Source organism: Orycteropus afer, unplaced genomic scaffold (genome assembly GCF_000298275.1).
Source record: "Orycteropus afer afer isolate SDZICR_OR568_19922 unplaced genomic scaffold, OryAfe1.0 scaffold00394, whole genome shotgun sequence".
NCBI lineage: Eukaryota > Metazoa > Chordata > Mammalia > Tubulidentata > Orycteropodidae > Orycteropus > Orycteropus afer.
In genome coordinates, this window is record NW_006921981.1 from 1642031 (window position 1) to 1659247 (window position 17217).

At 36.2% G+C, this 17217-nt stretch overlaps 1 protein-coding gene across 1 annotated transcript in view; it reads right to left on the reverse strand.

Annotated features, from left to right (window-relative positions):
• Nucleotides 1–17217, reverse strand: part of DSC3 (desmocollin 3) — a 48923-nt gene that overhangs the window by 24852 nt on the left and 6854 nt on the right. Inside the window, exons 3-9 of the mRNA XM_042782626.1 lie at nucleotides 16219–16418; nucleotides 14594–14713; nucleotides 10476–10631; nucleotides 8358–8502; nucleotides 4944–5110; nucleotides 1525–1659; nucleotides 940–1125 (exon numbers count right to left, since the gene is read on the reverse strand). Of these exons, the coding sequence (XP_042638560.1) occupies nucleotides 940–1125; nucleotides 1525–1659; nucleotides 4944–5110; nucleotides 8358–8502; nucleotides 10476–10631; nucleotides 14594–14713; nucleotides 16219–16418 (1109 nt within the window). The remainder of the gene's footprint in view (nucleotides 1–939; nucleotides 1126–1524; nucleotides 1660–4943; nucleotides 5111–8357; nucleotides 8503–10475; nucleotides 10632–14593; nucleotides 14714–16218; nucleotides 16419–17217) is intronic.

The window sequence follows — 17217 nt, forward strand, 5'->3', positions numbered from 1 at the left end:
TGAAAAGTGAATTTACTCTGTAAATCTTCACCCAAATCCTAATAAAAAAAAAAAAAAAAAAAGATCAGAGACAACCAGGCATATATTCAATAGATGTAAAGAGTAGAATATGAGGTTCTAAATTATATCATGTAAGGAATAGTTAACTGAATTGGAATATTTGTCCAAAAGAAGGTAAGTTTCAAATGAATGGGAAAGATTTTTCAAAATCATTTTCTGTATTCCATATAGCATTAAGGGAGCTCTGATGGCATAGTGCATAAGGCATTTGATTACTAACTTGGAAGGAAGACTGGGTAATCTACTTCCATAGAGATACTGTCTTGGAAACCCAAAGAGGGGTCACTATGAGTCGTATTTGACTTGATAACAGTGAATTTGATTTTTGGTTTTATATAGCATTAAAGATAGGAACAGATCCAAAGACATGGGTCATAAGGAGAAAAACTTATGACCCATGTCATAGGAAGAAAAACTTAAGCACATTAGAATCATAGATCTCTAAACATGGAGACATGGAGAGGAGCTCTGGTAGTGTAGTGCCTGAGGCATTTGACTGCTAACCAGGAGGTTGGAGGTTCAAACACACCAGCCACTCCTTGGAAGGAAGGTTGGCCAATCTACTTCCATAGAGATACTACCTTGGAAACCCAAGGAGGGGTCACTATGAGTCAGATCTGATTTGACAGCAGTGAGTTTTTTTTTTTTTGGTTGGAGATAGGGAGATCTTGGTAATTGAAAACATTCAAGCACAAGCTAGTAGGTAAATAATAGCAAACAACTGGTAATAAATCATAGAAGAAAGGCAGGATTGGATGGGAACACTTAGAATAGTTAGACATTAAGTTTTCTTCCAGTTTATAGTATCTGAAATCCGAAACTATTAGTTGATTGATCATGTTAATTTGCTAAGTTTTCAATTATTCATTGTTACCATACCTTTATAACAGAGAGAACGCCTTCATTAGCTTTTCCATCTGTACTGATTTTGAAATGTCCTTTTTCATTGCCCTTTAAAATGGTGAAATTGACTCTCCAATTCTCAGTGTTAATTAAATCTTTATCTTCTACAGGCAATCGTAAGATTTCCACATTGAATACATTTTCCTCTACGGATACCTCATACTGGGACAGAAATAATTCATTAAAATCTTACTTTATAAAAAGTAATTTTACTAAGAAAGTAAATATTTTTTCCAGTCTAAACGTACTTGTTCTTATAGATTTTGCATAAGTTTTCTAAAATTCTGAATCACAATTAGTATTATTTCATAAGAGTTATATTTGAAATGAAAGAACTTCATTATAAATGAAGACTCTAATGTCATTGGCATTTACTGAGAAGGGAAAAAATTCTAATAAAAGAATAAAAGAGATTTATATACCAGGTATTTAAACTTTATTTAATTTTCTTTACAAAATAAACATATATATTTTACAGCATGACAAATTTTTTATTAAATTAGATTAATTAACGAATGACAATAAACAAAGTAGCAATAGATTTTCATAATCTTTACTCACAGCATTTTGTCTGAAAGTAGGTGCATTGTCATTTGAATCTTTTACTGTTATCAGACAAGTTGATGTAGCCATCAATCCAAAAAACTGACCATCCATGTCTTGTACTTTCATTATCAATGTGTACTTGTGTACCGTCTGAAAGCAAAGAAAATATTTAATTAATTCATCAACATTTAGTTTAGGTTTTTGTTTAGATTTATAAAGGAATCTCTGTACACTCTTCTATTCCTGTGTATCCATGCTTTGCTCCAATGTCCACATTTGTATGTACTCTTAAGAAATTGCCATACAGGAATGGACCTGAAAAGATACACAGAGATTAAATTATGAAGCACCATACTAAGAATACAGGTTTAATGCTTTAAGTGACAGGTAATGGTGAAAGGTTTTATGGGAGTCATGGAGGAGCACAAAATAAGAACTCAATGTTTTAGAAAGAATATTAAAGAAAGGTTGAGTATAATCTGTAATGAACTGAGCTGCACTCAAAGGAATCAGTTAAGGGGCTCCTAGATTTAATGGCAACAGGTGAGTTTGTTATTGTTTTGTTTCTCACATAATAGTGTGAGATATGTGGTCTATATCTAAGGCAGTAGCAATAAGGGCAGAGTGAAAGGGAGATAGAGAAGTTACTTGGGATGTAGAATGAAATAGGACTTAATAATTATATACACAAGTTAACAGAGAAAGAGGAAGCTGGAAACGATATTCAGGAGCCCTACTTAGGCAGGCAGGCAGAGGTATCACCAACTTAGGAAATACAAAAGGAGGGACAGGTTCTTGAGGAGGGGTAAAAATAATGAGTTTTTCTTTGCAAATGTTGAATTTTAAGTACCTATGGGAAATCTAAGGAGACAACTACAGAAGGCATCTTTTGTATGACTCCATACATAAGGGAGAGCTCACATTCAGAAATACTGATATGGGAGTCATCAATATGTAGATGGTGATTGACATTATATCAGGAATCACATTACTCAGAAAAGATTGGAGACTGGGAAGAACTGAAGATATAATTCTAGGGAACAATAGCATTGCAGACACTGGGGAAATAATACTAGTCAAAGGACACTGAAAAGGAAAGATCAGAGAAACAGAAATCCAAAGGAAGAAAAGAGTTTTGATCATTGCCAACAACATGCAGGGTCTAAGAGGTAGCTGCTGGATCTGACAATTAGGAAATCACTAATGACTTCTGTAAGGAGAGTTTTCATAGGATAGTGATGATGAAATGAAGTCAGTAGTGTGTGATACAACCATCTTTCTTGCCTTTCTCTTTTACCTTTTTTTTTTTTTTATTAGCTGCCTTTTTCATTCATTTAGTCTTCTTCATTGTATTTCCCTACATCTCATCCCTCAATTTTCATTTTATCTGATCTTTCTTTCACATTAAAAACCAGCAACTTCACCCTGAATTTTACCATAGCTTCCAAAACTCTCTGATACCCTGTTTTTTCTTCCTCTCAATTCTGTTTTCCTCCAACATTCATTTCTTTACTTCATGTATTGTTTCCCACAGTGTACCCCATAACAACTCCTCATAAAATCTCATTTGATTTTTTTTTCTTTTTTCACCTGGCAGATAGACCTTGGTTTGACTGCAAATTTGTATTCTAAAAATTGTTCAACCTACAAAACTCAAAAACATTTGGAAAAAAGAAAGGGGGGAGACCAGGTTTGCTGGTTTGATAGAGCCTGGTGGAAACACCGAGACTATGGCCCCTAGCTGGCCTTCGGGTCTGGAACGGAACCCGTACCTGTGGCTTCCAGCCAAACAAAAGATAGGCATAAGAGTTGAACATGTACCTGAGGTAGATACACTCCTTGGAGAGAACAATCATTGGAGAAAGAAGGACTATTTATGTACAGGGAGACAGTTCAGGCGGCAGGAGTGCATGCAGGGATGGACACAGGGAAGAGGTAACTATGGGGAGGAAGTGGGAGGGGAGTTGTTGCATTGGGATAAATTGTAGTCAATATCATGAGACAACGTGTGTGTAAACTGCTGTATGGAAAGTGAATTTGCTCTGTAAACTCTCACCCAAATCACAATTTAAAAAAAAAAATTGTTCAATCTTAAATTATTTAGGTTTTATAAGTTTCTCTCTCTCTCTTTTTTAAATTAATTTGTAAACAATGAGGGAAAAGCCTTTTTTCACTTGAATGTCATATCATCTTTGCATACTCCACAGATGTAAAAACACATTCATATGGTTCCATTATAACTTAATTATTTTACAATTATGTGCTTTATCACATGGAATACCCTCATCCCCAAAAGTATAAACTTTTATAACTAAAACCTCTGTACTTCTTTTCGATTCATTTTTAATATTCCCACCATCCCTCTCTTCCTCTATAGAATCAATTCTCATTGATTTTTCTTTATAATATCTCCCCTAGATATATCAATACTTCTATTTGTGTTATTCTAGTTGTGGGGGGAACTGATGTGTTAGGAACAAAATTAATCTATTTTAAATACAAGAAATTGATTCATCTACCTCAGTCAATAATGCCTCACTCTGAGTTAAATATAAGCTGACAAAATGCACAAAACAACAGGGGACTCAAAGCAGTGACTTGAGCTTGGACAAGTCAATCAATCTTCCTGATTGTCACATCTCTCCCCTATAGATTGGACATAACACTTACCTAGGCAAACAAGGAAATGGTAAATACCAAATACTAATATACATGAAGGGTTTAAACTTAAAGTATTATATACATGACAATTTAGTGTCAATATCACACAAATGAGAAGCTCTGGTGGTGCAGTGCCTAAGGCATTTGACTGCCAACCAGAAGGTTGGAGGTTCAAACCCACCAGCTACTCCATGGAAGGATGATGGGGCAATCTACTTCCATTAAGATTTACCTCCTTGGAAACCCAACGGGAGTCACTATGAGGCAAAAATGACTCAATGGCAGTGGGTTGGTTTTTTTGGTTTACCAGGCAAATAGTGCTACAAGTTTTTAAAAATTCATAAACTTTATCTTTCCTAATAAAAAATCACATAAAATAACTGGTTAGGCATCAGAGTATGACCCATACTCTCAGACTAAGCTAAACTAATTGTTCCACATGAGAATGGAAGTTGCTAGAGAACTGGAACCAGTAGCTACAGAAAATAAATAAATAATATTGAATAATGATAATTTTCATATGAAAAATATTATTTGCTTTCTCATCCCTTTTAAATCTGTATTTCCATTTATTAAGGGTTTTTTTTAATATAAATTAATAGAGAAATTATATGAAAACAGGTAAAATGCTGGAAACCCTTATTGTCTTTTGCCAAAAATAAAATTAGAAACTCTTAATTTACAAGATAGCAAATTACAGTTAATTGGTAGAGGGATTTTTTTTTTTTTTTTGGCCTTCAGTAAAATGATGTTCTAAAGAGTGTGAAAGCTACCTCTCTGTCCAGATAGTGAGAGGCTAAGGTGATGACACCTTTTCTGGGATGCACAGAAAAGAGTCCAGTTGATCTTGGTGTCTGCTCCAAAATGCTGTACTTCAGAAGCGTGTGCATTGTGTCAGGCTCATCTCTGTCTGTGGCACAAACCACTCCCACTGTCGTTCCTGCATTTTAGGAAAAGAGTCTTCAGTTTCCAGAATTTCAAAATAGGTTTAGAAGTTTTCACTGTACCTATACTTTTCCTTTTTAAGAACAGTAGTGGAAATCTAATTAAAAATGTATTTCCACAGAACAGGAGAAAATATTGGCAATTCATATATCTGATAATGGACTAGAAACCAGACGATATTAAAACAAACAAACAAAACAATCTGTTACAATTCAACAGTAAATAGACAGCTGAACTTATTAATGGGCAAAGGATTTCAGTAGACACTTCTCCAAAGAAGATATACAAATGGCCATTAAGCACATGAAAATATACTCATCATTAGGTATTAGGGAAATGTCAACCAAAATTATAATCAGATATTACTTCACACCAAGTAAGATGACTGTTTGATAAAAAGAATAATAACAACTGTTGATAGGAATGTGGAGAACTTGTAACTCACATGCATTCCTGGTGAGGATCTAAAATGGTGTACGCACACCCATGAGTAATGTACTCCCTTTAACAATCAACTGTATGAGACCAAATGGTCAACATTTACCCAAAAGCAAACATGAGAAGGCAAAGAGGGGCAGGAAGCTAGATCAATGGAAATAGATCAACAGAATGGAAATAACAAGAAGCCTTATACATTGTGAAAATTGTCACCCATGTTATGGAGCAATTTGTATAAAAGTTGTTAAATGGGAAGCTAATTTGCCATGCAAAATTCACCTAAAATAATGAAATATTTAAAAAAAAAAAAGAGTATTTACAGGTGGTATTTTTTATAGTACAAGGACAAAGTCCCAATGCTCATTAGAATTCCATACATAGATCCACTTTGCCTACAGCTCTGTATGTAAGGCTGTCTAAAGGACAATACATACATACACACACATACAAACATACATATTCATTGAAATATCATATTTGAAGGAAATAAGAGTAAAACTTAATGTAAGGAAATACTAGTTTTAAATAATTTTGTCACTATAATACATCCTTAAAGTTAAAAAATTAATACCACTATACATAAGTTCCAATTTCATATTTATAACCAATGACAAACTATCTACAGCAGAGCAACATGAAGTAATATTAATATTATAAGAAAATAAATTATATTCACATATCATTTCATGAACTTTGTAAGGCATACCATTTTCCTTATATAATTTCATTGACAGTCAGGAAGATATTTTAATTCTCTGGATCTAGAACTGTTTTACTTACTACAGCAAACAACTTTCCTAAAATACTGACTTGAAAATTCCTTCTCATGAATACTATACTTATGTTAATGGAAGAGTCTTTGCCCAAAATCTCTGACATGTGTTAAGGAAAATCAAGGTACAAGTAAGTGTTAGTTCAGAGCAGCACAGCCTTCTTGGCCCGTCCTCACTGACAGGATGTGCTTAAAGCATCCTGGGTTAACCTAGACATCAAAATGTTTTGCCCATGTTTCTTCTCTGCTATAACTGAACAGAATGGAATCCTTAACAAACAGTCTGAAACTAATAACTCCTCTTTAAAAAGAGAAAAATATAAGAAGCATAAAATTGTGATGCTGAAAATATTATTAAAAAATCCTCACTACTGTCAAGTTGGTCCACACTCATACCAAACCCTCCTTGGGTTTCCAAGGCAGTATCTCTACAGAAGTTAAGTTGCCCAATCTTCCTTCCATGGAATGGCTGGTGGGTTTGAACCACCAGCCTTCTGGATTGCAGTCAAATGCCTTAGGCACTATCATTGAATGAAATTAACTCATTTTATAGGTAAGGGAACTCAGAGGGATTTGTGTGAGTTCCCATAATGAAATAATAACAAATCAGGATCAAAAACTAGGTTTCTTAAACCCCAAACAAACAGTTTTTATTTGTTGAATTGTATTATGTGCATAATAAAGAAGTTAACACCTATGAAATCAAATTTTTAAAGTAAAATATAAAAGGTGAAGAACAGATATAATAATATAGTAAAGATCTAAGTAAGTTTAATAGTCAAGTTAGCAAAGGTGACGTTTATGACTGAGTCCACAGTTCTTTCAACTTTATTGTGAATGGTTATTCTCCCTATTGCAAGTCTCAGATGACATCATGATAACCACATTTAAAGGCCTACTAAATTTAAACACTTTAGGTTTTTCACATGTGAAAGTAGGGGTTTGAGATGGGAAACATGTAAATTGTTTCTCTAAGGATACTACTACCATTCACACTAAATTATAAGTAGTGAGATGGTAGTTTTAAAAGAGAGGGTATAAATAAAAGCTAAAAAAATTCACAATGGGATACAATGCAACATTAAAGAATAATGAAAATTCCATGAAACATCTCATAACATGGATAAACTTGGAGGATGTTATGCTGAGGGAAATAAGTCAATCACAGGACAAAGACTGTATGAGTCCATGATTATAAAAAGTCAAGGAAAGATTTATACACAGAAGGAAACTTTCTTTGTTGGTTACCACAGAGGAGAGGGGAGGAAAAATTGCTAGCTAGGTAAGAAACACATACTGTTTTCGGTGAAGGGAAAGGCAATATACCAAACGTAGGTGACCAGCACAATAACACTAAGGAAAAAGAAGACATGGAGAGGTGCACAAGACATACAGACAACAAAGGTAAATACTATTGCATACACAGTCCTGCATTATTAGTAATAACAAACATTAATTTACAGGTGGATATATAGGTAGACAGACAAGACAATCAGGTATGGATAAGTGAATGACCATATAGGTTTGGCAGATGATATTTCTACACATGTATTTTATGTGCTATAAAAACGTCCATATATATAACAGAGTGAACGGAGAGGGAAAAAAAGCAAGAAAAAGCTAAAAAATGAAATTATGTATCCTTAATGAATGTCCTTCAAACCTCTCCCAAATAAAACCTAATAAGAATATCTATACCGATTTTAGTTTTATTATTTATTCTACACTGCAGGTCCTCTTTTGGAAGTGAGAAAAAAGATAAACTCAATAATAATAAAATGAAATAAACCAAATATAATACAAGGTTTGAATAACTGTTAACTGCCTTATACTTAATTGACATTATAGAAGCAAACTCAAGTACTCCTGCAATATCTGATAAATTTCATATTGACTAAATTTGATGAGATTAAATGCACCCTTGTTAAAGAGATACTCATCTGATATGGCCATGACAGTAAAAAACTGAATGTCTCCAAAAACAGACACAAATATGTAACATAATACATTTTATTCTTAAAAGGAGTCTTACCAACTTTACTACTTTCTGGAATTTCAAAATTATAAGTGCTTTCTGTGAACACTGGGTGGTTGTCATTTTCATCCTCCACTCGGATGGGCAGTGGCAGAGGCAAATCCGCTGAATACCCATCTGCAGTTGACGCGTAGGCGATCAGCTACAACAAAGGAGAGTATGAGTTAACTAGATCATTATTGTAAGATTCTAGTAAGAGAGAGTAAGATGATTTACCTACTACCTATTTTGTAGATCTTTTCAATGATAGACTATTTCAAAGATGTTTATTCAATTTTTAAAAAATTATCATAGTATCAAATGGAGAAATGCTAGGAATTCAGAATTTTGTGGAGAGAGCTACACTGCAAGTAAAATCTACATCAGAGTACAATGAAGTCAGGTGTGCCTCTGCCCACTAGACTGACCAATTGAATGTGAATATAGAGACTTGAGACTTGAGCTCTGGTAGCATAGTGGCTAAGACACTTGCCTGCTAACCAGACGGCTGGCGGTTCAAACCCACCAGCCACTCCTCGGAAGGAAGGTTGGGCAATCCTACTTCCGTAGTGATACTGCCTCGGAAACCCAAGGAGGGGTTGCTATGAGTCGGGTTTGACTCGACTGCACATAACAACAACAACAACATAGAGACTTGCATTATAGTCCTTATTCTGCCAATAATCAGAGAGTTATATTAGGAAAAACAATTAAATTCACTGCAATGTGCAAAGTCCCTAGTAAATTATCTAAATAAAGCACTGATTCCTAATCTCATCACTATTGAGCCTTTTATTGTTTTACCTCATAGACCATATTTATTTAAGAGGTTTTCTAGCAAAATACCTTAAATAATTTTCCCATTTTTAATTAACAAAAATCATGTAATGTTAGACAGAATATATTTCTATTCAGCATGTGATCACCAAATTTTCTATTTGAAAGCAAAGAAATGCCATGTGGGAATGTCCTATTTGCTGACCTAGCAACTCTTCCTTCTCATTCTAGGAACAGAATCTTTTTCCTAAGAGAAATTACTTTCCTTATAACATGGGAATGTCCACATGACCCCATGTTAGGTGCCATCAAGTCAGCCACCCAGTCGACTCTTGACTCAGTAACTCCATGTAACAGAATAGAAAAGCCTCGTATTATTTTCTAGGCTGTAATGTTTACAGGAGCAGATGATCAGGTTTTCCACACATGGAGCCACTGAGTAGGCTCCAACCACCAACCTTGTTGTTAGCAGTTGGGAGCTTAAAGATTAGGTCACCAGGGCTCTTCATGACCCAATAGCATTTCCATATTAAATTAAATTATTCCCCATTGACTGCAAGCTCATCCATATCAAGAATTAACAATTGTTCAGATCTTTTCTTCCAATTTTGCTTCCCAATCTAGTTCTCAGGATCCCTAGTTGAACAGTGAAGAAGCACTCAGTTGCTAATCAAAAGGCAATTAGAACTCACCAAACGCTTCTCAGAAGAAAGATAGTCTGCTCCCATAAAGACTGCCATCTTGGAAACCCTATAGGGCAATTCTGCACTGTCCTTTAGGATGGCTATGAGTAGGAATCAACTCAGTGGCAATGGGTTTGGTTTGGTTTTATCTAGTTCTTAGACATTGTCAGAGGATCACACAACCAGAGGGAAAAAGAAAGAAATGCAATTAGCACAGAAGAAGAAAGCTGGGGTGGACATGGTCTGGAGAGAGGAAAAAGTACCAGTTATCAGAAAGAATATCTCATACGCAGAGCGATCTTCCTGGAAATTTACTGTAATTTACATTCTCACTGATGTTGAGTATGATCCAACTCACAGAGACCTCTCCTTGGGTTTCCGAGGCAGTATCACTACAGAAGTAGATTGCCCAATCTTCCTTCTGAGGAGAGGCTGGTGTGTTTGAACCACCAGCCTTCCGGTTAGCAATCAAGTGCCTTACTAATTCTGGCTCATGTAGAGGAAGTTGGAAAAAAAAGAGCAGCTCAAGAGCTCCAACTGTGGTATTTCTACTTTCTTTTCATGCTAAGATGCACTGCGCTCTAACAGAGTGTCAGGAGATAGGGATGCAAAGCAGAGTGAGTATCAGGAGAAACATAGCTTAATCAGTTAAAGGCATTTAAGATAAGAGTCCTACATCAAAAACATCATATTCCTCACGATCCACAGACCGGGTACAATACAGATTTCCAGTGTCTCTCTCTATGTAAAACAAATTTAAAGGTTCTTGGTCGACTCCACGTCCACTTATCGAATAGAAGATGGTATAGTTCTGTGCTGCATCAGATTGAACCTAAAAGGGGGGGGGGATATGCCATAAAATTAAATTCAGTGAAAAATTGCTATTTTTTTTCAATGTATATGACATGTTTACATTATTTTTTTATTTTAAAGACATAATTTCAATAAACTATCTCATTTGTCACATAACCAACACACGAATGGAAAATGAGTAAAGACCAGTAATAAGCATTTGGAAAAAAGATATTTTAAAACTTGTCAAGTGTAAAGAAAACAATGCTCACCATAAATGGTAATCAAAAAAAAAATGTCCAATTTAAAACAATAAGACATAATTTCCCATCTGTTGATTTGACAAGGATTAAAAAAAAAAAAAAAACAGTAAAGCCCATGGTTGGCATGGGCAAGGCAAATAGTAAGTCTCATATACAAGTGAGTGGAATGCCAATGAGAATGTATCTTACAGAGAGGAACTAACAAAAAATAAAAAGAATGAGCTACAAGAGTAAAGAAGGGAAGACTCTTCTTCGCAGAGGAGTCAGGAGATACAAAGGAAGTAAGTTAAAGGTGTACATGGAGTGTTCAACAGCAGCCTGGAGGCCACAGTGGTTGGAGCAGAATGAACAGGGGGCAAAGAAAAAGTAGAGATGAAGAGGCACTGAAGTATAGGGGCCACATCTTTGATATGATTGCAAGATGTTGGCTTTTCCTTGGAATCAGGTGGGAAGCAATAGGAGAGTTTAGCCAACAGTAACAAGATCTGATTTATATTTTGATCAGATCTTCATTGCTAGGACTAGATGGGTAGATCAGCAAGGGAAGAAGGAAGGAGACCATTTAAGTTCCTGCCATAATCCAAAGGGAAAGTGGTGATTTGTTAGACTAGTATGGTAGCAGTATAGGTAGAGAGAAGTGGTTAGCTTCTGAATATAATTTGAAGGTACAGCCAAGAGGGTTGGCAATGGGTTCTATGTGGTGTAAAGAGGTAAGTCAATATTTACTATATCAGAAAGTGCTAGTATCCCCTAATATCTATTCTCCCCATCTTCATTAGAACTAGAATTCATATCTGACACCAGCTTACTCAAAGAAAGCTATTCCTCAGTCTCCCTTCCAATTAGGTATGGCTACATGAAAAGCTTAGGTCAATGTGATATGAACCAAAATAATATGTGCAAGATCCAGACTATGCTCTCTAAAGGAGAAAGAGTGTGTTCCTCTTTGGAACACAGTAATGGGTCATTTTGAAGCAGCTTCAGAGATGGCTGATCTAATAAATAGATGTCTGGGCTTCTGGTGTTTTCTTAAATTCTTTTTGCATATTTCCCTTTACCACATAAGACTTTTACATGATAGTGATAAGCTTTTACCTTGCTTAAGCTACTATTATTTGGGATCACAAAAAATGCAGCTATACAAAAATATCCTATAAAAATACAGAAATTAAAAGTTTAACTGTGGGAGAAATGGAAGGATATGGCAGATTCAGGCTCCACATCCATTTCATTGTCCTTCTACTCTGTCTTCTCATAGTATGAATGTATGAAGGATTTAAAGATTTTCTTTTAAATCTTTATTTTCCAGAATCTCTTGAATCTAGCCTTCTGGTTCCAGATATGGTCAATCAGATACACTTGCATGAGATTTGGAGATATAAATGAGGTAGATTTCTCATTTCAGCTGTCTCTGCAGTTTTCTTTTACTGACATCACATTTAGATGTATTCGTTTTCTTTCATTGTCTTTCTCTGCAACTCAGTTTCTCAATACCCACCAAGTTAGTGACAGTTCTTTGCAAATCTTTTGCAGACACCGATTACAGCATTTATAATCTTGTTCTGGAGCTGCATTTGTAGAAGCAGCTTCCTGACTGTGGTGGTTTCGTGACCACAGCTGTTGCACTGTGATTCTACAATTAGTGGCTTTCTCACCACAAAGTAAGCAGCATGCCCTTGGTGCTGGTTCTATGGTGAAGCTTGGTGATTTATTCCTGAAAATTTAACCTGAAGTGTGTTTCTTCAACTCTCTTAAAAATTTTATACACTATTTAATACACTGTAATAAATCTCTACCAGTTTAAACTACAGGGAGCTCTGGTAGCATAGTGGCTAAGGCACTTGACTGCTAACCAGAAGGCTGGCGGTTCAAACCCACCAGCCACTCCTCAGAAGGAAGATAGGCAATCTACTTCCATAGTGATACTGCCTCGGAAACCCAAGGAGGGGTAGCTATGAGTCAGGGCCAACTCCACGGCACATAACAACAACAACAACAACAGTTTAAACTACAGTGAAACCTGGGAAAGCAGGAATGCAATGGGACTGACTTGTTTACTGAGTCACTCTTTTTCTGCTTTTGACAGGATGCAGTCTGACCACTTTTCTGGTGCTCATTCTAGTAGAAAATATTTGAGTTTCTCTTCTCTGAGGATTCTGCCTTATACAGATTCTGGCTTCTACCAGTTTCACTGTACTTAGAATTATACTCTGTATAACCTAACCAAACAGATTCCAAGGCCCAAATAATGTGATAGATGGAACTGCCATTAACTGGGATGGGAAAGATGATTTTAGGGAAAAGAATCAAGAGTTCAATTCTTTCATAGAAAGTATGGCCAGTGGGTTAAGAGGGAAAGTAGGTGAGCAGTGTCCTAGAAGTCAAGTGAAAAAGTACTCAAGGAGATGAAGAGATCAGCTCATATCTCAAATGTACACATGTCAAGGAGATGAGAACTGCAAAATGGAGAGCGGTTTAGCAAGACAAAGGTTAGAATTGGCTATAATGAGTATAACTTAGGGAATCAGAAATCCTTTTTAATATGTCTCATCAGAGTTTAAAGTACAATATTCATAAAGAAGTTAGAAACAAATGTCTATCATTGGATAGAACAAAAAATACTTGCAAAAGACACTGAATAGATGGTTAAAAACTTAAACAAGCAGGACACTAGTCATACCATCAGTATTAAACACCAACCACTTACTCAATTCACTACCGTCGATTTGGTTCTAACTCATAGCAACCCCTCCTTGGGTTTCTGAGGTGGTGTCACTATGGAAGTAGATTGCCCAGTCTTCCTTCCAAGGAGTGGCTGGTGGGTTTGAACTACCAGCCTTCTGGTTAGCAGTCAAATGCCTTAGGCAATGCTACAGCCCTACTGCAGTAATTGTTTTTGTTGCATATGGTTAATTTTGATGTTTGTTGTTAGCCTCATTGAATTGGCCTCTGACTCAGGGTGACTCCACTAAAAGTGACCCCTCCTTGGGTTTCCAAGGTAGTATCTCTAAGGAAGTAAATTGCCCAGTTTTCCTTCCAAGAGGTGGCTGGTGAGTTTGAAACATCAGTCTTCTCGTTAGCAGTCACGTGCCTTAGGCACTACACCACCAGAGTTCCAGGATATAGTGGGTGATCAATTACTGTTAAGTGAGTGAATGAATGAATACCTGTTGCCATTGAATCAATTCTGATTTAATGGCAACTCCATGTGTTGCCGTAGTGCCTAAGGCATTTGACTGCTAATCACAAGGCTGGTGGTTCAAACTTACCTGCCATTCCTTGCAAGGAAGGTTGGGCAATCTATTTCTATAGCTACTACCTTGGAAACTCCAGGAGGGATCGCTATGAGTTGAACCAACTCTATGGTGGTGAGTTTGGTTTTGGGGGTTCATGAGTTTTAGAGCAGAACTGTGTCCCATAGCGTTTTCAGTGGTTGTGACTTTTCAGAAGTAGATCACCAGGCCTTTCTTGGGAGGCAACTCTTTGGATTAGTAGCACCAACCTCTTGATTAGTAGCTAAGTTCTTAACCATTTTTGCCACCCAGGATCCCAGAATGAATAAATAAAGATCTTTTAATGGCTTCAAAACCATTCACATATCATTATATTTTTAGTTATTTTTTTTTTCAGATTTCATAATCATTCTAATCCAATCTATTTATTTTCAAATGTTTAAAACCTGAGCAAAACAGACTCTTGAATGTAGAGCATTCCCAATCAGAGGAAATGTAAAACTTACCTGTTGAAGAAACAATGGGAAAGGGCCCAAAGAATTCTCCTGCATTGAACAAGGAATAGGTGCCCATCTCCTTTTGGCACGCCTGAGGACAGTCTCTTTAGTATGCCTTTTCCTCAGTACCTGAATTTAGAGAAGTTAAAAAATAAACAAAATTACCACTGTCTACTTTGTTGTATAACAATGGAAAGCTCATAATGCTAAGACTTCTAAGACGCTCCAGCCTTAGCAATCACCTTGCAGAAGCTTAAGATCGGCTATGAAGGTCATTTTGCATTAGAAGAGGGATGAGGAATGCATTAGAATTTTCAGAAGGTAGAGCAAGGTTTCAGAAAGTAGAGCATTTCCCTTTTTACACCTTCCTAACACTAACCATATTTTCAGATTAGAAAAACCATCAATTATACTCTTAGTTTTTCTTCCACGGCCCAAACAGAGATAAAAAATATATTCTCTCTATATTGATTTATAGACACCACTTACCAGTCATTTCTGCAAAAGCCTCATAATTTCAGGAACCCAAGGAAAAAAAATACATGTTCTTCATTTCTCAATGCTCTATCTGCTTCATCACGTATGGTAGCCACTAGCAATGTGTGGCTATTTAAATTATGTTATAAGTTAATTTTATAAATAAAATTTTAAATATTAAGTTTTTCAATTGTACTAGGCACTTGCCATGTACATTATAGAACAATTCATCATTCCAGAAAGTTATACTGGACTTTCTTCTAAGTTCAAACCTTTTCTCATTTTTGTGACTTTAAATTGGCATTCTTCACAATGTGGAATCTAGAACAGCAATCAATAATCCTCTGACTGATAGTAAGTCTAATACCACATATACTCTTATTTATATATTTTCCAGTATTTGCATCCTATTTTAACATCAGAACCACTAGCACTTGAAATCAACTTCCTTATTCACTGGGGACCACTTCTCTTATCATTAATTCAACACACAGCTACTGACTGAGTCAGGTATCAGGCCGTATTCCTGAGGCTGTAAACACAAATGAGATCAATGATGCCTATAGTTAAATTATTTGCACTAATTAAAAAAAAATTGATACAGGTGAAGGGATTTATGTAAAAAATAATAATGTTGTTGTTGTTGTTTGCCGTCGAGTCAAACCCGACTCATAGCGACCCCTCCTTGGGTTTCCGAGGCAGTATCACTACGGAAGTAGGATTGCCCAACCTTCCTTCCGAGGAGTGGCTGGTGGGTTTGAACCGCCAGCCGTCTGGTTAGCAGGCGAGTGTCTTAGCCATTATGCTACCAGAGCTCCCAAAAATAATAATAATAAATAAAAATTCCAAATGCTCTAGTAGAGGAGTAGATAAGCTGTCAGTGGCTCACAAAGTCATTAGTGTGGAGAGGTAGAAGAAATCTTCACAGAGGAAGGATCATTTGGATTTAACAAAGTCAAGTTCAAAGCCGGTGTCTCACAAGTGTTTTGGGGAAAAAAAGGCAGGAAAGAAGGAAGGGAGTAAAGAGGAGAGAAAAACAGAAGGAAAAAAAAAAAAAGATTCTCTTAATGCTTTGTTCCTCCTGGCAATTTTTACTAAAAGAGTATTAAAAAGAAACCACACGTCAGAACCTTAAAATACCAATATACTTAGAATACCTTCGTCTGATGTTTCAGAAGCACGGTAATATCCTTCTGTATCTGTTTCTTTGTGTCCGAAAGCCATAGGGTGAATGATCTCTTTTCATCAGACAACACAACAGCTCTGGCTGTGAATACGGACCCGTCATACAGAACTCTGAAATCAGGGTCACTCCACCGGATGGTGTCTGCAGACTTGAGACACTCTTTCAAATTAACTGCAAGTAAAAATCTCAAAGTTGTAAAGTAGAAACACACACATACACACACAAAATGTATTAAAATAATTTACATAATCTTCTTCAAGCCAGGAGGTGCAATGCATCTGTAGCAGTGCGGGGAGCCAGAACAGGTGAATTTGGGAGAAATTAGGAGATTTAGCAGAATAGCTATTTTGAGGAGAACAAACATTTTCTTTTCATTTTTGTATATAACCTCTTTATAATATAACATACCTAACCATTTTTAATATTAACTTTGGTTTATTGGTTAAGTAGTAATATTAACAACACTGGCTACATAGAAGCTTGCTTTTGACTACATTTTTAGGATCATAAAACCAGGGTAGAAATAACTCACAGACAGATTGACCACATTTTGAAAATCATGAAATCAGAAAGGGACATAACCTCGATGGCACTTCCTGATAAAGTTATTTCTAAGATTGTTGTGCAGCCCACTGCTTGCAGTCAGCAGTAACCAGCTTTGGCGCTTGCATGGACCACCTAAAACAACAGATCTAAAGTGGGAACTAAAGATTCAACCCAGCGTCCATCTGGAAGAACACAGCTTCCATTCACATACCTACCCTGAAGGAAACAGAGGTTTACTGCAAGAGGAATATCGTTGTCCCCACAGCTTTGTTTCACTTCCCTGACTTGCAAAAAGGTCAGAGATTTATGAGTAACCTGCTTGTGTAAGACTTTCCAAATCACATATTCCACAGCTCCAAAATCATTATAAAAACCCTTAGCCTGCAAGGTTCCAGGAGCAAGACTTTGTGTTGCCTCTGGCCCC